Here is a 22,204-nt window from a genome sequence, read left to right as displayed (position 1 = left end):
AATGAAACCCCGTCTCTACTAAAAATACAAAAACCAGCCAGGCGTGGTAGTGGGCGCCTATAGTCCCAGCTACTCAGGAGGCTGAGGCAGGAGAATGGCAATGAACCTGGGAGGTGGAGCTTGCAGTAAGCAGAGATCGTGCCACTGCATTTCAACCTGGGCGACAGACCAAGACAACATCTCAAAAAAAAAAAAAAAAAAGTAAACATATTCTTACAATATAATCTAGCAATCACACTCCTTGATATTTATCCAGAGGAACTGAAAACATGTCCACACAAAAACCTGTGCATGGCTCTCTATAACAGCTTTATTCACAGCTGCCAAAACTTGGAAGAAAACAAGAGGTCCTTCAGCAGGTCACGAATAAATAAATTGTGGTATATCCAGACAATGGAATATTATTCAGTGTTAAACAGAAATGAGGTATCAACTCATGTAAAAAACATAGAGGAAACTTAAATGCGTATTCCTGAGTGAAAGACACCAATCTGAAACGACTACCTACTGATTCCAACTATATGACATTCTGGAAAAGGTAAAACTATGGAGACAGTAAAAATATCAGTGGTTGCCAGGGATTGGAGAAACGAAAGAATGAATCAATAGGCAAAGCACAGAGGATTTTTAGGGCAGTGAAAAGACTTTGTATGATACTATATTGGTGGATACATGTCATTATACACCTGTTCAAACCCACAGAATGTATAATACCAAGAGTGTAAACCATGGATTTTGAGTGATAATAATGTTTCTTCCTCTTTCTCTCCTTTCTTTCCCTTTCTCTTTTTTCTGTCTTTCTTTCTCCCTCTCTTTCTCCTTCTCCCTTTTCCCTACTTCCTTCCTTCCTCTTTCCTCTCTCTTTTCCCTCCCTCCCTCCCTCCCTCTCTTTCCTTTCTTTTTTGATAGGCTCCTGCTCTGTTGCCCAGGTTGGAGTGCAGTGATGCAATCATAGCTCACTGCAGTCTTGACCTCCCAGGCTCAAGCGATCCTCCCATCTCAGTCACCAGAGTAGCTGGGATTACAGGTGTGTGCCGCCATGCCTCAGTTAATTAAAAACAATTTTTTTTTATACAGACAGGGTCTTGCTATGTTGTCCAGGCTGGTTTTGAACTCCTGGGCTCAAGCAATCCTCCCACCTCAGCCTCCCAAATTGCTGGGAGATAATAAAGATTCATTCAATTAATCAATTATAACAAATGTACCATCCTGATGGAGGACAGTGATAATGGGGCAGGGTACGTCTGTGTGGGGACAGGGGATATAAGGGACATCTTTGTACCTTCCTCTCAATTTTGCTGTGAACCTAAAACTTCTCTAAAAGAATAAAATCTGAAAACAAAAAACCACAGTGGATCCACTACACACCTATTGAAGTCGCTAAAATAAAATACACTGACAATACAGAAAAAAAAAGAAAGAAGGAAACTCTGTACCCAGTACCCATTAGTAATCACTTCGTATTTCCCTGTCTCCACAGCCCACTAATCTACCTTTCGTCTCTATGGATTTACATACTCTTAGATATTTCATGCAAATGGAATCTTACAATATGTGGCCTTTGGCATCTGCATTCTTTCACTGAGCATAATGTTTTTGAGGCTCATCCACATCTTAGCATGTTTAAGTGGTTCATTCCTTTTTATGGTCAAATAATACTCCATTGCATGGTGATACCATCTTTTGTTTATCCTTTCATAAGTTGATGGACATTTGGTTAGTTTCCACTTTTTGGCTATTGTGAATAGTGCTGTTAGGACCACATGTATACAAGTTTTTGTGTGAATATATGTTTTTATTTCTTTTTTTTTTTTTTTGAGATGGAAGCTCGCTCTGTTGCCCAGGCTGGAGTGCGGTGGCGCAATCTCAGCTCACTGCAAGCTCCGCCTCCCGGGTTTACGCCATTCTCCTGCCTCAGCCTCCCAAGTAGCTGGGACTACAGGCGCCCGCCATCATCCCCGCCTAATTTTTTTGTATTTTTAGTAGAGACGGGGTTTCACCGTGTTAGCCAGGATGGTCTCGATCTCCTGACCTTTTGATCCGCCCGCCTCGGCCTCCCAAAGTGCTGGGATTACAGGCGTGTGCCACCGCGCCCAGCCATGTTTTTATTTCTTTTGGTTATATGCCTAGGGAGGAAATTGTTGGGTCATATGGTTGCTCTATGTTTAACTTTTTGAGGAACTGCCAAACTGTTTTCCAAAGTGGCTCATCATTATACCTTCCCACCAGCAGCTTAGGAGGGATTGATTTTCTTACACCCTCACCAGTACTTGTTATTGTCTTTCTGTTTATTTATAACTATCCTAGGGGACATGAAGTGTTATTGTGATTTTGATTTGCATTTCCCTCGTGACTAATGTTGCTGGGCATCTTTTCACGTGCTTTTTGGCTATTGGCATATACTTTTTGGAGAATTGTCTCTTCACATCTTTTGCTTGTTTTTAACTTGGGCTATTTGTTTTTTATTGTCAGATTGTAGGAATTCTTTATACATAATGGATGCTAGTTTCTCATTAGATATTAGATTTACAAATTTTTCTCCCAGTTTGTGAGTTGCTGGCTTTAGATTTTACAAAGCGTTTCACATCTCTTAACTTCTAAATCTCACAATAGCTAGGCATAAATTTAGGCTCAAAGAGGTTAAATAATGTGTGTAGAATCAGAAGTTTGTTCATATGTGAATTCAATAAACTTTTACTGAGAGCCTACAAAGTTGACTGTTGCTAGGCTAGAAAGAAGATCAAGTGTCTAGAATTTGATTTCCATTTCAGTTTATTTTAATTTTTAAGTTTAATGTTTAATTTTATTTTAAAAATAAAAATAAAATAAAAATGTCACCCAGGCTGGAGTGCAATGGTGAGATCTTGGCTCACTGCAACCTCTGCCTCCTGGGTTCAAGTGATTCTCTTGCCTCAGCCTCCTGAGTAGCTGGGATTACAGGTGTGTGCCACCCTGCCTGGCCGATTTTTTTACATTTTTAGTAGAGACGGGGTTTCACCATCTTGGCCAAGTTGATCTTGAACTCCTGACCAACCTCAGGTGATCCTTATGCCTTGGCTTCCCAAAATGCCAGGATTACAGGCTGAGCCACCATGCCTGGCCTCCATTTCAGTTTAAAACCTCAAATGGAACCCCACTGGGATGAGAGAAAGTGAGGGGAAAGAAGAGAAAAGGAGAGAAGAAAGAGGAGAGGAAACCAAGTTGCATGTCTTTTGCTTGTGTGTACTGCTTGGGAATCTCTTCGTTTTGTATACCCATCTTCACTTAAGGCTCCAAATATGAAAACATGAAACACTTATTTTAGAATTCAATCCTTACTTAAGCTGAACATAACCCATACTCCCTGGTCTCCTTCTGTTAAATTACTTAGCCATCACTCTCTTTGGTTTCACTGTGGTGGATCACAGAGCAAGGACTGGAAGGCCCATTCTGAGGTCTCCACTTTACATCTGAGCCAGCATGAGAGTGGGTCCTCTCCATAGGGGCAGACTCTTGTTAACAAAGACTGATAATAAAGTCATATTGTCAATTTGTTAAATTACAATGAAAAATACAGTTTGACATTTAGTTAGTAGTATATTCGCCCTTTCTAGGCAAGTAGTTCATGACATTGGCTGCACAATGGGGTCACTTGGTGTATTAGTCTGTTTTCACACTGCTGATAAGGACATACCTGAGACCGGGCATTTACAAAAGAAAGAAGTTTAATGGACTTGCAGTTCCACATGGCTGGGGAAGCCTCACAATCGTGGCAGAAGGCAAGGAGGAGCAATTCACATCTTACGTGGATGGCGGCAGACAAGAGAAGAGAGCTTGTGCAGGGAATCTCCCCCTTATAAAACCATCAGATCTCGTAAGCCTTATTCACTATCACGAGAGCAGCACAGGAAAGACCTGCCACCATGATTCGACTATCTCCCACTCCGTCCCTCCCACAACAGGTGGGAATTCAAGATAAGATTTGGGTGGGGACACGGCCAAACCGTATCACTTGGGCAGCTTGACCAACTCCCAATTCCTAGGCTTGATTCTGGAACAATGAAATGAGGATCTCCAAGGATGGGGCCCAGGTGTCAATGTTCTTTTAAAGCTTCCCAGGTGATCTCAATGTGAATGCAAGGTTGTGAACCACTGCTTCTGGAATACCTGCACCCTGAGAAGGTATAATCAGTAGTGTGTAGAATCAGAAGGCAATTCATTTGTAAATTTAATACACTTCTATGGAGAGCCTACAAAGTTGATTGTTGGTAGGCTGGAAAGAAGTAATTAAATTGTAATCAAATAGACATGGAGTTAGAGTTCATCATTTAGTCCACAAATATTTATAAATATTATGTGCTAGGTGCTGGGATAAACATAAGTCGATACAGTTTGGTGGTTATCAAAATGGGCTTTAGAATGAAATTTCAGGTCCTGGCCCCACTGTTTACTAGTGTGTGACTTTATTTCTCTGAGCTTGAATTTCTCTGCTGGTAAAATGGGGATGCTAACAATAGTGCCTACTTCAGAGACTTGCTTGAGAATTATGTCAAATGATGCGGTGTTTCCAAAATTTCAAGATTTGTTCTAAAGCTATACCCATGTGCAACCTGTACTACTGATTACTTAATATTTCATTTACTGGCTCATTTTTTCTTCTTAAATATTTCCTTTGGTCTCACTCCAAGTGGTATCATCTATAAAATACTTGGTTTGATGGGCTAGCTATAGTTTTTCCTAACACATAGTAAAATATATAATTTAACAAATAAGTGACTTTTGTTTGCCACCTGAAAGTGTTGCTCATATCAGTTGTGGGAACACATCTTTGGGAAACAAGGAATATCTGGGATATTTGCATCTGAGCCAGCATGAGAGTGGCTCCTTTCCATAGAGGCAGATGCTAATAATAGTGCCTACTTCAGGGGCTATTGAAGGAATATGGTTCGCACCTAGAAAGCTCTCAGCTCACTCAGCTGATGATAATTTTTTTTTTTTTTTTTTAAAGACAGAGTCCCACTCTCTCACCCAGACTGGAGTGCAGTGGTGAGCGACATCTCGGCTCACTGCAACCTCCACCTCTCAGGTTCAAGTGATTCTCCTGTCTTACCCTCCTGAGTAGCTGGGATTACAGGTGTTTGCCACCATGCCAGAATAATTTTTGTATTTTTAGTAGAGATGGGGTTTTATCACATTGGCCAGGCTGGTCTCAAATTTCTGACCTCAAGTGATCCGCCCACCTTGGCCTCCCAAAATGTTGGGATTACAGGCACGAGCCATTGGGTCCGGTCAGTTATTTTCTTTATATAGAAGTTTCTGGGCTGGGTGCAGTAGCTCACACCTTAATCCCAGCACTTTGGGAGGTTGGACAGGATGATTGCTTGAGTCCAGGAGTTTGAGATCAGCTTGGGCAACACAGGGAGACTCCATCTCTACAAAAAAAAAAAAAAAAAATTAGCCAGGCATGGTGGTACATGCCTGTGGTTCCAGCTACTGGGAGGGCTGAGGTGGGATGATCACTTGAGCCTGGAGAGGTGGAAGCTGCAGTAAGTCGTGATTGTGCCACTGAACTCCAGCCTGGGTGACAGAGTGAGATTCTGTCTAAGAGAAAAAAAAAAAAAAGAGGTGCTTGATAAATAGTAGCTATCCATTATTGGCCCCGGGAACAAGAAGTAAGTTATGTTTAGGGAAGGAAAACAAACAAACAAATGTGTACTAAGCAAGCCTGTAGCTTTAATCAAGTGCTGGTGTGTGTGTGTGTGTGTGTGTGTGAGTTGTGAGAGAACACATCTCCAGTTCTATCTACTGTAGAATTAGGAGCATACGAAAAAGACTTTACATTTATAAACAGAACATACACATACACACATGTGTGCACAATTATACACACAATTTAATCATTATAAAACCACATCCATATTGTTGCTACCTAGGTTAAGAAATAGATCATAGCAGCACCCCAACACGCTGAAAGGCCTCCATCAGGTAACTACTATTCTGACTTTTGCTTTCTTTATGGGTTTGCCATTACTTTTAAAAATGGCAAAAACCTCAATGATTTGCATCAACCTAAATACATCCCTCCTTAAACTACGTTGTTTTGTTTTGTCCGCTTTTGGAATTTATATGAATGGAATCATATGTCATTGTCTTGCTTCCTTCATTAGGCCTTGTTTTGAGACTCATTATGCCATTGTGGTTAGTTGCAGTTTATTCTTGTTCATTGTTTATGAAAACACTGCAATATACAATTTTGTCTTTTCTACTGCTGATAGACATTTATGTCGCTTCCAGTTTTTTGCCAACACTATTTTGTATTCTTATACACATCTCTTGGTGTACATAAGTAGGAGTTTCTCGCTGGGAGCGGTGGCTAAGGCCTGTAATCTCAGCACTTTGGGAGGCAGAGGTGGGCGGATCACTTGAGGTCAGGAGTTCAAGACCAGCCTGGCCAACATGGTGAAACCCCATCTTTACTAAAAATACAAACAATTGGGCATGGTGGTGTGCACCTGTAATCCCAGTTACTTGGAAGGGTGAGACAAGAGAATAGCTTGAACCTGGGAGGCGGAGGTTGCAGTGAGGCGAGATCGTGCCATTGCACTCCAGCCTGGGAGACAGAGCAACACTTCGCCTCAAAATAAATAAATAAATAAATAGGAGTTTTTCTTAGGTAGAGAAACTACTCCTAGCAATAGTCATAGAATGCACAAATCTTCAATGTTAGCAAATAGTGCCATACTTTGTTTTTTTTAAATTTCAGAGATTGTGTCCATTTACACGTCTACGGGTACTGTATAAATGTGTGTACCTCCACATCTTCGCAAACACTGTCACATCCTTTTTTTGTTGTTGTTCTCGAATTTGAGTGTTATTGTTTCTCATTGTGACTTTATTTTTCATTTTTTCTGATTATGAACGAGGTTGACACCTTTCATACATTTGTTGGTCATCTGGATTTCCGTTTTGGTGACGTGCCTGTTTTAAGTATCTCTTCTATAATTTATTTTAAAGTGTCCTTTCAGACAGCCTCAATGACTTTCATCAACTCCTTGCAGGGCAGTCAGCCGGGAGATAGAGTAATCAAGGTAGGTTGAAGTCAACCTCAAAACATTCGCCGCCTCAGCTGTAGCAGAGAACCATTGGGTTTCCCCAGGTGACAAGTACTTCTACCTTAGCCGCGTGAGAGAGAAAGAAGACCAGGCTGAGTAGCCTGGCTGCCTACCTCCTCGCGGGTGGCCGAGAGCAGGGGACAGCACCCAGGCGACTTCCTCAGGGATCCTAGATAAACAGTCGCGTCCCCAAACGCAGCATCCGGCTTAACCGCCAATTTCAAACTTCCAAGACCTGCCCAGCCGACTTTGCCCTTCCCTTTATCCCATTGGTCGCGAGTCAAAGGAAGATGCAATTTGATTGGCTCTCCTTTTCACTTTCTCCATCACTTTAAAGACGTGGGCGGGGCCTGGCTGAGAAGCCCATGTCTATCATAGGAACGGGCACGCTGATTGGTCCAGACACGGCTGAGACCCGCCCGCGCCGTTCCTCTGGTTCAAACGCGGCGGCGGGAGGCGCGGGGCGGAGCAGATCGCAGACCAGCCGGGTCCGCAGAGCGTGAGTCTGAGCCCCTAGACCCAATTCTACCGCACCCTGCTCCGCAAGGCCAGGGGAAGGCCGCCTCCACCCACACCAGTCCCGGCTTTCCCTCCCGCCGCGGGGAGGGCGGTGCTTCCACCCCTAGGGCTGCGGGAGGCCTGGAGGGTCTTCCCAGGCTGGCTGTGCGCGCGCGCACCCTCCTCAGGAGCCGAGGGGCCTGCCGGGTGGTGCCGGGGCGGGAGGCTTGCTCCTCCCCTAAACCAGGAGGAGCCCTTCGTCTCTTCAGCTCTGCCTCCTGTCAGCACTAACTGCTTTATTCTGCCCAGTGTAGTCAGCCAGTTCCTTATTATCTGCGTGATAGCAATTTTCTTAACCTCTCTGTTTCAGTGTCTTCATACCTCGTGCCCATCCCACCACCTCCTGATGCCCCCGCCTCTTTCGCTCTGCTCCATTCCCTCTGGCCTCCCTGTTATTGTTGGAGAGGCCAGATCCTGCCTCAGTGCTTTTGGCTTGGCTGTTTCCTTTGCCACGGATATCTTTCTTTCCCCAGATATCAACATGGCTTGCTGGTCACCCGCTTCAGGTCTTCAAGTCTTGGGTCAAATGGTGTCTTCTGTGAAGTCTGACTTGACCACACTAAAGATTGCACCGTCTCACCCCCATTGCCCTTATCTTACTTGGTTTTGTTTTTACCTCATAGCACTTAACACCTTCCAACAAACTATATATAGTTTGCTTATTTCAGTCATTCATTTAATAACTACTTATTCACACCTATTTATGTGCCAGGCTATGTGTGCCCCCACTGCGTGGGGGCAAAAATCTCTGCCCTTGTGGAGCTTCCATTCTAAGGGGGGAGATAATAGACACATTGATAAGTAAGAGAGTATGTCAGATAAGTGTATCACCTCCTGTTACGGTGAGTTAAAATCTGGTGTTTAATCTCCATGATTAGACTGAGCTTCCTAAAACTGGAGTGGTAGCTAATTTTCATCTCCTTGTCCCTGATACCTTGAGGGAGATCAGGATCTCTCAAGCCCTTCCTGCTCAAAACATAGGACATACTTGACTTTTCTGATATCCTTTCAGCACCAGTGGGGAGATGTTGAAGTTCAAATATGGAGCGCGGAATCCTTTGGATGCTGGTGCTGCTGAACCCATTGCCAGCCGGGCCTCCAGGCTGAATCTATTCTTCCAGGTAACAGGCTACCCTGCCAACTTTGCTCACCTGTGTGTTTCCTTGGAATCTCCTTGTCACTCACCTTTGCTTTTATTTTATTTATTTATTTAGAGTCTCACTCTGTCGCTCAGGCTGGAGTACAGTGGGGCAATCTCAGCTCACTGCAACCTCTGCCTCCTGGGTTCAAGCGATTCTCCTGCCTCCGCCTCCAGAGTAGCTGGGACTATAGGCGCCTGCCACCACACCCGACTAAGTTTTGTATTTTTTTTTTTTTTTAGTAGAGACGGGTTTCACCATGTTGGCCAGGCTGGAGTCAAACTCCTGACCTCAAGTGATCCTCCTGCCTTGGCCTCCCAAAGTGCTGGGATTACAGGCATGAAATGCGCCAGGCTTGCTTTCATTATAGGACCAAGGATAATATTTTAGGAGAAATTCTGTTTTGTTTTGCTTGAAACAAGGTCTTCTGTCGACTCTAGGCCTGTGCCACCATGCCCAACTAATTTTTAAATTTTTTGTAGGGATGGGGTCTCACTATGTTGCCCAGGCTGATATTGAACACCTGACTTCAAGTGAGGCCTGCCTTGGCCTCCCAAAGCACTGGGGTTATAGGTGTGAGCCACTGCACTGGCCTTCTATTTGGAGTTTTATATGCACTGATTATTTTGGAAAAAGGACACTGCAGAAGTAGATAGCTGAACTTGCCTTAGGAGGGAGATCCTTTCATATTTCTCACACTTTACACTTCTGTACTAAAGTTCATTAATTGATTGATTGACAGGGTCTTGCTCTGTGGCTCAGGCTGGAGTGCGTTGGCACAATCACGGCTCACTGTAGCCTTGACCTCCCGGGCTCAAGCGATCCTCCCACTTCAGCTTTCCAAGTAGCTGGGACCACAGGTGTGTGCCACCACACCTGGCTAATTTTTGTATTTTTTGTAGAGGTGAGGTTTCACCATGTTGCCCAGGCAGGTCTCGAATTCCTAGGCTCAAGTGATCCACCTGTCGCAGCCTCTGAAAGTGTTGGGCTTACAGGCGTAAGTCACTGCACCAGGGTGAGTTTGCCCTTTTATTGGAGAAAGAAAAATAAATGAACAAAGATGCTTTTTAAAACTACAATTTCTGTGGGTATCATCCTATTCATTTTCATTGCAGGGATGTTTATTTTTTAAGATTTAAAAAAAAGTTTTGATGAATATCACACCTGTTTAACCCTCATTCCTCTCAAGATAACACATTTCCATCACCCCAGATGTGTTAAAACTTAATGTCATAAGATTACTTCCAAATAGATTTTTAATTCTTTTGTTTCTGATGTATATAGAACACTGGTGAAGTAGAAATCCTTGTTTGATTTATGTATTCATAAGTCAGGGGGACAATAGAGACTGTGAAGATTTAGAATTGAATCCCAGTCCCAGCACTAGTTAGCTGTGTTACTCTGGGTGAGTCAGTTACCTTTTCTGAGTCCATTTGCTGTTCTTTAAAATAGGTTGTAGCCTGTAATCCCAGTATTTTGAGAGGCTGAGGTGGGTGGATTACTTGAGGTCACGAGTTCGAGACCAGCCTGGCCAACATAGTGAAACCCCATCTCTACTAAAAATATAGAAAATTAGCTGGGCGTGGTGGTGGCATGCACCTGTAATCCCAGCTACTTGAAAGGCTGAAGCAGGAGAATCGTTTGGACCCGGGAGGCGGAGGTTGCAGTGAGCTGAGATCGTGCCACTGCACTCCAGCCTGGGCAGCAGAGTGGGTGAGACTCCATCTCAAAATAAAACAAAAAAATAACGTAGAGGTTGTAGTACCTAATCCACAGGGTTGTTGTGAGGATTAAATGAGATATTACATATAAAGCATTTAGCACCTTGCCTGGCTGTTAGTAAACCCCTTATAAAAAATGGTAAGTATTGTTAATACTCAGCATAGAATAGTATTAGTTATAATATTAATACTAAATTTCTGTATCCTTAATAGGAATTATGTTTAGGAAGGTAGTTATGTAGGATACCTGTAAGATGATGAACAATGAAGTATTCTTGATAACTTTTTGTTTTTTCCAAAATATTAGTATTGGGTGTTTAAACAGATCAGAGTGGAAACAAATTGAAAGCTTAGGTTGTTCTGTGGGACCATCGCCATCAGCATTTTAAGTCTTGACATATTTTTTACAAATGAATAGTCTGTCTTTAGCCTTAGATGGCTGGAGTGCTGCTACTTTTCAGCCCCTTTATCATGCTACTTCAAAATATCTCTAACTTGCTGGGCGTAGTGGCTCACGCCTGTAATCCTTGCACTTTGGGAGGCTGAGGCGGGCGGATTGCTTGAGGTCAGGAGTTTGAGACTAGCCTGGGCAACATGGTGAGACCCCTTCTCTACTAAAAACACAAAAAATAGTTGACTGTGGTGGCGGGTTCCTGTAGTCCCAGCTACTTGGGAGGCTGAGGTGGGAGGATTGCTTGAGCCCTGGAAGCAGAGGTTGCAGTGAGTTAAGATCGTGCCATTGTACTTCAGCTTGGGTGACAGAGCAAGACCTTGTATCTTAAAAAAAAAAAGAAAAAAACATTTCCACCTTACTTATTAAGGGCTTATAATGTGCTGAGTATGTAATAGTTATGGCTTCCAATGTGTCTGGTATAGAACTGGCATGTTTCTGAGTATTCCACTTCAGCCTCGTAACAGAGGTAAGGACTATTTTTATTTAAACTTTAAATAAAAAGTTTTTATTTAGGAGACAACAGGCCAGGTGTGGTGGCTCACACCTGTAATCCCAGTACTTCAGGAGGCTGAGGCAGGTGGATTGCTTGAATCCAAGAGTTCAAGACTAGCCTGGGCAAAATAGTGAAACCCCATCTCTACAAAAAATATAATTAGCCAGGCATGGTGGTGTGTGCCTGTAGTCCCAGCTACTCAGGAGGCTGAGGTGGGGGCATAGCTGGGGCCCCGGAGGCAGAGGTTGCAGTGAGCTGAGATTGTGACACTGCACTCCAGCCTGGGTGACAGAACGAGGCCCTGTTTCTAAATAAATACATAAATAGGAAGCAACAGATATAGACATATATGGAGGTAGACAAGGCCTTGCCCAAGATCATACACGTTGAGCTTTGCAGATGGAGCCAAGATCAGACTCCATCTTTGGTTGGTCCGACTCCAAAGGCTGACCACATAGCCATTGGGCCATACCGTCTGTGCACGTCAGAGTTTATTAAGTATGTCTTGTATTTTGTCATTATAACAGGAAGAGTTATAGGTAAACCCTCAGTTCATCTCTTTTTAATGCTGAGTTCCCCCCACCCAGTAAAGCTATTATTGCAAGTGTATTATATACCTGTCATTTGCCTTGAGTGATCAGGTAAGGATGCTGTTTGTTCTTTTCCCATATAGTGCTATTTGAATGAGATTGAGATACAGTAGCAATTTTGTTTCCCATTCAGGTGAGTACTTTAACTGAGTGTCATTTTGTCTTTTTTTACTTCTACTCAACAGGATTTCCTAACATGTTCGAGGTCAGTGATTGTCAGACTTTTAGAGCCAGCAAAATTTCCCAAATTGCTGGGTAGACACAGGTTTTCTTATTTTGCCAAGTAAGGATATTTAAAAAAATAATAATAAAAAGAAAAACCTATTATTTTCTTACCCTTTTATTTCATAAAGGGCATTTTAAGAAACAACAAGACAGGAAGAACATCATCTCAGAATAAAGGACCATTTTTAAATTTGAATACATTTAGTTTTATGAAAAAAGATATCATGTGGCATTCATTTTTTCTCATTTCACTGCAGGCTGTTGAAAAATTTGTTGGCCGGACGCGGTGGCTCACGCCTGTAATCCCAGCACTTTGGGAGGCCGAGGCGGGCGGATCACAAGGTCAGGAGATCGAGACCACGGTGAAACCCCGTCTCTACTAAAAATACAAAAAATTAGCCGGGCGCGGTTGTGGGCGCCTGTAGTCCCAGCTACTCGGGAGGCTGAGGCAGGAGAATGGCGTGAACCCGGGAGGCGGAGCTTGCAGTGAGCCGAGATCGCGCCACTGCACTCCAGCCTGGGCGACAGAGCGAGACTCCGTCTCAAAAAAAAAAAAAAAAAAAAAAAAAAAAAGAAAAATTTGTTAAGACCCAGTACTGCATTTGGGAACCCCTGCTTTAGTTGGTCTAAACTCTTGAAGAATACAAGAAACAAAGCGTTTTATTTTCCTGAGTTAGTGGCAACTATTACTAAAGTGACAGATATGGTGGCCTTGAATGCAGTGCTTCCCAAACCTGACTGAGGTCTGAATCTCTTGGGGACCAGGGTCTCATTCTGTTGCCCAGGCTGGAGTGTGGCAGCACAATCTTGGCTCACTACAGCCTTGACTTCTTGGGCTCCAGTGATCCTCCTACCTCAGTCTCACGAGTGGCTAGGACTACAGGATCATGCCACTACACCTGGCTAATTTTTTTTGTTTGTTTGCAGAGATGGGGTCTCGCTGTATTGCCCCGGCTGGTCTTGAACTCCTGGGCTCAAGTGATCCTCCCACCTTGGCCTCCCAAAGTGCTAGGATTCCAGGTGGGAGCCACCTCGCCCTGCTGGGGAACTTGTTAATAAAACAGATCCCAGGCTACAGTCTGGAAAATTCTAATTCAATAGGTTGTGGGGGAGGGGAGGCATAGGACCAGATAATGTGTGTGTTTGTTTTTTTTCCTTAAATTCTCCAGTGCTCTTGTGATTCAAATGCAGCAATCCGTTTCTGTTATCAAGTGCTGTGTAACAAAGCACTTACGACGTTTAAAGCAACAATGATTTATTTTTCTTAGGATTCTGTGGATTGGCTGGACTCAGCTAGGTGGTTCTGCTTCATCCTGTGATGTCAGCTGGGGTTACTTGTGGGGCTACATTCAGCTGGGATTATGTCTGGGACTGGAACATGTGGGTGCTGACTGCTGGCTGGGGCACCTTAGTGTTTCTTACGTGGCCTCTCTTCTCCATGAGGTCTTTCAGTAGTGTAGCCCAGGACTTGTAACTTTTTATTTTTTTTTTAAGACAGAGTCTCGACCCGTTGCCCAGGCTGGAGTGCAGTGGCATGATCTCTGCTCACTGCAACCTCTGCCTCTTGGGTTCAAGCGATTCTCCTGCCCCAGCCTCCTGAGTAGCTGGGATTACAGGCGCTCACCTCCACGCCCGGCCAATTTTTGCATTTTTAGTAGAGACGGGGTTTCACCACATTGGTCATGTGGGTCTCCAACTTCTGACCTCGTGAGCCGCCTGCCTTGACCTCCCAAAATGCTGGGATTACAGGCGTGAGCCACCGCTCCTGGCTGACTTGTAACTTTTTTTTTAAGTAATAAAGATTTTAGGCTTTGTGGGTCCTGTAGTCTCTGTTGCAACCACTCAACTTGGCCATGGTAGCACAAAAGCAGTTAAAAACAATATGTAAATGATGGATGTGGCTGTGTTCCGGTAAAACTTATAAAAAGTCCGTGGGCTGGATTTGGTCTAAGGGCTATAGATTGTACACCCCTGGTCTAGCCCAAGCATCTTTGCATGGTGGCTGGCTTCCCAAAAGTGGAAACTGGTAAGCTGCTTTTTTTTTGAGAGGGAGTCTTTCTTTGTTGCCCAGGCTGGAGTGCAGTGGTGTGATCTTGGCTCACTGCAACCTCCGACTCCCGGGTTCAAGCAATTCTCATGCCTCAGCCTCCCAAGTGGTTGGGATTACAGGCACCCACCACCATGACCGGCTAATTTTTGTATTTTAGTAGAGACAGGGTTTCACCATGTTAGCCAGGGTAGTCTCAAACTCCTGACCTCAAGTGATCCACCTGCCTTGGCCTCCCAAAGTGCTGGGATGACAGACATGAGCCACCATGCCTGGCCGCTTGACAAGCTTCTTAAAGGCACTGCCCTGAACTGGCACAGTATCTCTTGTGTCACATTCTTTTGGTTGAAGAGAGTCTCAGAGATGGCACAGATTCAAAGATAGGAGAAATAGACTCCAGCGCTTAAAGGAAGGAATAGCATGTGCCTACTGAATTGGAGGAACTGTTGGAGGCCATCTTTGCAGCGAGACCACACTATTCATGGCTTGGCACGTGGGACTCACTGCTCTACACCAGGGTCGCAGACTCATGTCTTTGGGGGCCGGGCAGTGAGTATAAATGAGTTAGGTGGGCCAGTTGGAAGATGGAGTCAGACCTGCAGTGAACTCCGGAACACATCTGCTACCGGGAGGGGCAGCATTACTCAGCTCCAGCTCAGCGTCATCAGGCAGGAAGGCGAGGCAGGAAGACGAGGCAGTGTTGCCGGATCTGCCAGTGTTTCAAGAGAAGCCAGAGACTCCATTTTTATTTTTTTGTATGGAATCTCCTGATTTTGAAATATTGGCAGATAATTCAAATTATCTTAAACACTACAGGCCAAACAAAACATATCTGTGGGCTAGAGACAGTCTGCCAGTTTGTAACTATTTCTCCAGATCATGAGTAAATTTGGCTTTATGATAGTCACTCAGTTCTCATTACTCTAGGTTGTTCAAATGAATTAAAAAAGCTGAAATTATATGAATAAACCCCTGGGCACACGTGAAAGAAGTGAAAAACCCATGTTTCCTATTGTAGAAACATGGAAGCATGTCAGAGCCAGAGGATCCAGAGGAAGTATTCTCACTAGCCTCAGACCCTCAGGAGTGAGGGACCTTTTCTTGTTAATGGCCATGCTTGTGCAGTTTTCCCTCCCAGGTGCTGGTGAAAGAAACCCACAGTCCTGGAATCATGGAAGTGATACCATAATGACTGTCGGTTGACGCTGCTTTAAAGAATGAAGCCACAGAATTGTGCTGTTAGCATGTCGTGAGCAGTTAGTTGAGTTGGTGGCTTGTAATTTACTCTGTGTGGATGTTATTGATCAAAGCTTTTCATTATTGACAGTGTCTCCATCTGCTGTTTGCTGTTTTTAGGGGAAACCACCCTTTATGACTCAACAGCAGATGTCTCCTCTTTCCCGAGAAGGGATATTAGATGCCCTCTTTGTTCTCTTTGAAGAATGCAGTCAGCCTGCTCTGATGAAGATTAAGCATGTGAGCAACTTTGTCCGGAAGTGTAAGTTTGGGGAACTTTTTCTTGAAAACCGTCCTGAGAGAGAAAAGTAGAAAGATGCTTGAGGCAGAATGAGTTACTGGTTGATAGTAGTGGGTAAGAACTCTGGTTCTATATAAGACAGATCCAGGTTCAAGTTCAGGCTGCACCTCTTATAGCTGGGAGACCAGGTAAGTTGGGCTACTTGGTTGCAAGTGACAAACTCAATTCAAAGACTGAATTTAGGACAGGTGCAGTGGCTCATACCTATAATCTCAGCCCTTTGGGAAGCTGAGGTGGGTGAATCGCTTGAGCCCGGGAGTTCAAGACCAGCTTGGGCGACATGGTGAAACCCTGTCTCTACAAAAAATACAAAAATTAACTGGGTATGGTGGCTTGCACCTGTGATCCCAGCTGCTCAGGAGGCTGAGGTGGGAGGATCACTGGAGCCCGAGAGGTCAAGGCTCAATGAACCATGATTGTGCCATTGCACTCTAGTCTGGGTGACAGAGTGAGACCCTGTGTGAATAAAAGAGTGAATTTATTGGCTTATGAAACTGAGAAATCCAGGAATGAGTTAAGTTTTAACTTTAGGCATAGCTGGTTCCAGAAACCTCAATAATACCCTGTGACCTCATGCTTATACTCACTCAGGACTGACTTTCTATTAGGCAATGTAGGCACGGTGCTTAGGACCTGTGATATTTAATTTTAATGAATTTAATTAGTTTTAATTAACTGAATTAAATTTTAATTTGTTTTAAAATTACAGGAAAAATGAATGTAATAATGTATAATGATTCTGGATTACATTCATCTTTATACCAATGTAGTCATAGAATAAAATTTTTGTTTTTTTTGGAGACAAGGTCTTGCTCTATTACCCAGACTGGAGTGCAGTGGTATATCACAGCTTATTGCAGTTTCAACCTTCTAGGCTCAAGCAATCCTTCTACCTCGGTGGCTGGGACTACAGGCTCACACTACCATGCCCAGCTAATTTTTGCTTTTTTCTGTAGAGATAGGGTCTTACTATGTTACCCAGGCTGGTCTCAAACTCCAGGCTTTAAGCAGTCTTCCTGCCTCAGCCTCCCAAAGCTTTGGGATTACAGGCGTTGAGCCACCATGCCTGGCCCCATGAAACATAATTTTCGAATTCTTTTTTGTTTTTAATGGAGGAAGGGGCTGAGGAAGGCAAAAGTACCTAGGGCCTATGAAGTCATATATCGGCCTTGCCTTCACTCTGTTTCTGACTTTGCTTGACTTCCATGTGATGGGGCAGTTGACTGGTGGTGTCCCAGTTTCATACTCTCACATTAGTGTTTTTCAACCAGTGGGTGACTTTGCCCCCTAGATGTTTTCGGTTGTCAGAGCTGGCTGGGGATGGTGGTGTGTGAGGTTGAGGGGAGGGTACTACTGTCAGTTAATGGGTGAGGCCAGAGATGCTGCCAAGCACCTTACAGTGCACAAAGCAGCCCCTGTAACACAGAAGTATGTAGCCCACAATGCCAGTAGTGCTGAATTTGAGAAACCCCACCTTGTACAACACTGCTGTGCAACCAACCACCCTAAATATTAGTGACTTAAAACAATAGTCATTGTGGCTGGGCGCGGTGGCTCATGCCTGTAGTCCCAGCACTTTGGGAGGCTGAGGCGATGGATCACGTGAGGTCAGGAGTTTAAGACCAGCCTGGCCAACATGGTGAAACCTTATCTCTACTAAAAATACAAGAATTAACTGAGCGTGGTGGTGGGCGCCTGTAATCCCAGCTACTTGGGAGGCTGAGGCAGGAGAATCATTTGAATCTGGGAGGTGGAGGTTGCAGTGAGCCAAGATCTCACCATCGCACTCCAGCCTGGGCAATGAGTGAGACTCTGTCTTAAAAAAAGAAGTTATTGTATTACCTCTCGTGTGTGTAGGTTGATTGGACTCAGCTGGGAATTCCTCTGCTCTGTATTACATTGGCCAGGATTGCCGTCACCTGGGACTCTCCTGGGCCGGAATGTGTGAGAGGGCTTACTCACTGTTTGGTGCCCTGGCTGGGAGACTGGGCCCAGCTGGGCCTGTCTCTCTTCATGAAGTCTCAGGGCCTTTTGCTGTCTACATGGCACCTCTATGTGGTCTCTACATCAGAAGTCAAGGAACTACAGCCTGTGATGCCTATTTTGTAAACAAAGTTTTACTGGAACAGCCACACCCATGTGTTTGTACAGTGCCTATGGCTGCTTTCACATTATAACAGCATTTTATTTCATTTTATTTATTGTTTTGGAGACAAAGTCTCACTCTGGCTGGAGTGCAGCAGCACAGTCATAGCTCACTGCAGCCTCCAACTCCTGGGCTCAGGCAATCCTCCTGTCTCAGCCTCCTCAGTAGCTAGAACTACAGGCCCATGCCACCGTTAACGGCTAATTTTTAAATTTTATGCAGCGATGGGATCTTGCGAGATTGCCTAGGCTGGTCTTGAACTCCTGGCCTCAAGAAATCCTCCTACCTTGGCCTCCCAAAATGCTTGGATTACAGGCATGAGCCACTGTGCCCAGCCCACAACAGCATTTGAGTAGTTGTGATAGAGATCAAATGGCCTACAAAGCCCAAAATAATTCCTGTTTGGCTCATTTCGAAAAGGCTTGCTGACCTCTGAGCTACATGGTCTTTCTAGTAGGACAGCCTCGATGGTAGCTCAGGGTTTCCAAAACACAAAAGTGGAAGCTGCCAGGCTTTCTTAGGGGTTATCCTAGGAGGAACATAGGATCTCTTTGGCTGCGTTCTATTGTTTGATGCATGCTCTGGGGCCGCTCAAATTCCACCTGAGAGGAAACTACACAAGGGCATGAATCCCAAGAGGACTGGGGTATTGGGTGCTATTTTTGGAGACTGGCTACCACACCCTGCCCAATGGTTATCTTCCCTTATCTAGGTTAATACAATCCCAGGGAAGATTCTAACTTGGCTCTGCTTTGGGTCATTTGCCTCCCTGGAGGTGAAGTATTGTGATCGGTTTTGTTGGAGTGCCCAAAGGGGTCAGGGCAGTGTGATTACCAGCACCTCATGGGATGGGGGATGCGTGGTTATGCAAAGGAGCCGGGGATGCTGAGTAGAAAAGAATCAGCATATGTTCACTATAGTGCCCTTCGGTATTTTACATGTACTTTGTTCTCAGTTTTCTCATCTGCAAAACAAGAATAATGTATATCCTTTTTTGGAGTCTTGCTCTGTTGCCCAGGCTGGAGTACAGTGGCACAATCTCAGCTCACTGCAATCTCCACATCCCGGGTTCAAGTGGTTCTCCTGCCTCAGCCTCCTGAGTAGCTGGGACTACAGGGGTGCACCACCACACTCAGCTAGTTTTTTTATTTTTAGTAGAGATGGGGTTTTGCCATGTTGGCCAGGCTGGTCTCAAACTCCTGACTTCAAGTGATCCACCTGCTTTAGCCTCCGAAAGTGCTGGAATTACGGGCATGAACCACCGCACCCGGTGGGAATAATGTATCTCTAGTGAGGCTGTGTTGGGATTGAGTGAGTTAATGCACAGACCAGACTTGTCATGTTGCCTGTCCCATAGGAGACAATAAATGGTACCCAGTAATCATAACTCTGAACCTCAACAACATTTAATATATTGTATATCTTCAAAATGTACTTGAGATATTTGTTCATCATTCTGTTTTTGTTTGAATAAGCTCCCGCCTTCTTTTTTGAATATTTAAATTTATAAGTAGGGAGTGGGAGGGGAAGGAAATTATGTGACGAGGCTAGCTTACTGAGCCATCTGCAGGCACCTTCATTAGTCTTGAGGCTGTCCTCTGATTACTTAACAGCAGTGAATTATCTAGAACCATATAGTGATCAGAAGACTTGGTTTAGTGGAATGTAGATGTTTTTCTAATAGAACTCTCTTCCAGGGAAATGTTTCATATGTTTGAAGAGGTTTCCTGGGGAGTGGTTAAGAGGCCATGATTGAAAATGGGTGATTACATTACGTTTTTTTTCCTCCCCTTTTTGAGTGTCTGTTTTGGAATGTAAGCTTTGTTTTTCCATGTGGAGAAGGGTCCATCAGCTGCTTCTGCCCAGGTTTTTTGAATCTTCCTATAGGGATGGAGATTTTCTTTGGGGACTGTTAGAGAAAATAGAACAGAGAGTAGCTCTGAAGGATGTCTCCAGCAGAAGTACCCCTAGCCTTGGGCCAAGGGAGGGAAGGGAAGGGATTTTTGTCTTTCTTAATTTCTCTTACATCCCCAGTACCTAAAATAGTATCTGGCATATGTTAAGTACTTAATAAATACTTGTTGAATGAGTGTATTGCTCAGTGAACAAAATAAATGTCAAACATTAAGCACAGTATCAGATAATTTGTGTAAAAAATATACAGCAGTGTAATATTAAAACTTGCACAGAGGCCAGATGCAGTGGCTCATGCCTATAATCCCAGCACTTTGGGAGACCGAGGTGGGCGGATCTTTGAGCTCTGGAGTTCGAGACCAACCTGGGCAACATGGTGAAACCCTGTCTGTACAAAAAAATGCAAAAATTAGCCGGGGCATGGGGGCACACGTCTGTGGTCCCAGCTACTTGGGAGGCTGAAGCTGGAGAATTGCTTGAAGCTGGGAGGTGGAGGTTGCAGTGAGCCAAGATTGTGCCCAGCCTGGGTGACAGAGTGCCAGGTTGCAGTGAGCCTGTGCCAGGTTGCAGTGAGCCAAGATTGTGGCCAGCCTGGGTGACAGAGTAAGACCCTGTCTCAAAACACAAAACAACACCCCCTTCAAAAAAAAAAAAATCCAAAACCACCACCACAACAAAAAAACTTACACAGAAAAGTGTTGATAATTGTGAAAGTTGGGGCTGTTACTGGCAATTTGACAGTAGCCGAATTACTACCATTTCAGCTATATCCACTATAGATAACACCTTCAATATATTTACAGCTTTAGTTCCAATAGCAAATGATAACTTTTGAAAAGTTTTTTTTTTTCTTCCTTATTGCAAACATAATATGCAATACAATGTTAAATATAGAAGGTTAAATATGTATCTGAGTCTGTTCGGGCTGTGATAATAGATACCTTAGACTTGGTAATTTATAAAGAATAGAAATTCATTGCTCGCAGTTGTGAAGACTGGGAAGTCCAAGATCAAGGCACTGGCGAATCTGGTGTCTGGTGATGGCTCCCTGCTTCAAAGATGGCACCTTCTTGCTGCATCTTCACCTGGCAGAGGGGGCAAACATGATTCCTTCAGCCTGTGGTTTTATTTATTTATTTATTTTTAATGTTTAAAACTTTTGGCCTGGCGTGGTGGCTCACGCCTGTAATCCCAGCACTTTGGGAGGTCGAGGAGGGTGGATCACGAGGTCAAGAGATTGAGACCATCCTGGCCAGCATGGTGAAACCTTGTCTGTATACTAAAAATACAAAAATTCGCCAGGTGTGGTGGCTTGCACCTGTAGTCCCAGCTACTCAGGAGGCTGAGGCAGGAGAATTGCTTGAACCTGGGAGGCGGAGGTGGCAGTGAGCCAAGATTGCGCCACTGCACTCTAGCCTGGCAACAGAGTGAGACTCTGTCTCAAAAACAAACAAACAAAAAGCAAAAAACCTTTTATTTTAGGTCCACAGGTAAATGTACAGGTTTGTTATGTAGGTAAACTTGTCTTGGGGTTTGTTATAGATTATTTTGTCACCTAGGTACTAAACCTAGTAACCAATAGTTATTTTTTCAGATTGTCTCCCTCCTCCCTTCCTCTGTCCTCTACTAGGCTCCAGTGTCTGTTGTTCCCTTCTTTGTGTCCTTGTGTTCTCATCCTTTAGCTCTCATTTATACGTGAGAACATGTGGTATTTGCTTTTCTGTTCCTGTATTAGTTTGCTAAGGATAATGTCAACCTCTTTTTTTTTTTTTTTTTTTTTTTTTTGATACAGAGTCTTGCTCTGTAGCCTAGGCTGGAGTGCAGTAGCGCGGTCTTTGCTCACTGCAACCTCTGCCTCCCTGGTTCAAGTGATTCTCTTGCCTTAGCGTCCTGAGTAGCTGGGACTACAGGTGTGCACCACCATGCCAGGCTAATTTTTCTATTTTAGTAGAGACAGGGTTTCACCATGCTGGCCACGCTGGCTTCCAACTCCTGACCTCATGATCCACCTGCCTTGTCCTCCCAAAGTGCTGGGATTACAGGTGTGAGTCACTACGCCCGACCCAATGTCAGCCTCTTTTTTAAGAGGACTAATCCCATTCATGGGGATGGAGCCCTCATGATTTAACCACTTCCCTAAAGGTCCTACCTCTTTTTTTTTTTTTTTTTCCGAGACAGTCTTGGTCTGTCACCCAGGCTGGAGTGCAGTGGTGCAGTCTTGGCTCACTGCAACCTCCGCCTCCCAGGTTCAGGTGATTCTCCTGCCTCAACCTCCCGAGTAGCTGGGAT

At 44.3% G+C, this 22,204-nt stretch overlaps 1 protein-coding gene and 1 long non-coding RNA gene across 13 annotated transcripts in view; one reads left to right on the top strand and one right to left on the bottom strand.

Annotated features, from left to right (window-relative positions):
- The window catches only part of LOC107001045 (uncharacterized), a 49,269-nt gene extending 41,935 nt beyond the window's left edge, over positions 1-7,334 (bottom strand). For both annotated transcript variants that reach the window (XR_013401551.1, XR_001448245.3), the window contains exon 1: positions 7,205-7,334. This is a non-coding gene — a long non-coding RNA (uncharacterized LOC107001045). The remainder of the gene's footprint in view (positions 1-7,204) is intronic.
- A 180-nt stretch (positions 7,335-7,514) lies between these two features.
- Positions 7,515-22,204, top strand: part of CIT (citron rho-interacting serine/threonine kinase) — a 197,790-nt gene continuing 183,100 nt past the window's right edge. For all 11 annotated transcript variants that reach the window (XM_028829964.2, XM_077955375.1, XM_028829963.2 and 8 more), the window contains exons 1-3: positions 7,515-7,590; positions 8,662-8,770; positions 15,675-15,816. In XM_028829964.2, coding sequence (XP_028685797.1) covers positions 8,675-8,770; positions 15,675-15,816 — 238 coding nt within the window. In that variant the 5' untranslated portion in view covers positions 7,515-7,590; positions 8,662-8,674. The remainder of the gene's footprint in view (positions 7,591-8,661; positions 8,771-15,674; positions 15,817-22,204) is intronic.

The sequence above is a fragment of the Macaca mulatta genome, chromosome 11 (genome assembly GCF_049350105.2).
Source record: "Macaca mulatta isolate MMU2019108-1 chromosome 11, T2T-MMU8v2.0, whole genome shotgun sequence".
Taxonomy (NCBI): Eukaryota; Metazoa; Chordata; class Mammalia; order Primates; family Cercopithecidae; genus Macaca; species Macaca mulatta.
The sequence above is the reverse complement of the archived record's forward strand: the minus strand, read 5'-3'. Positions and strand labels throughout refer to the sequence as shown.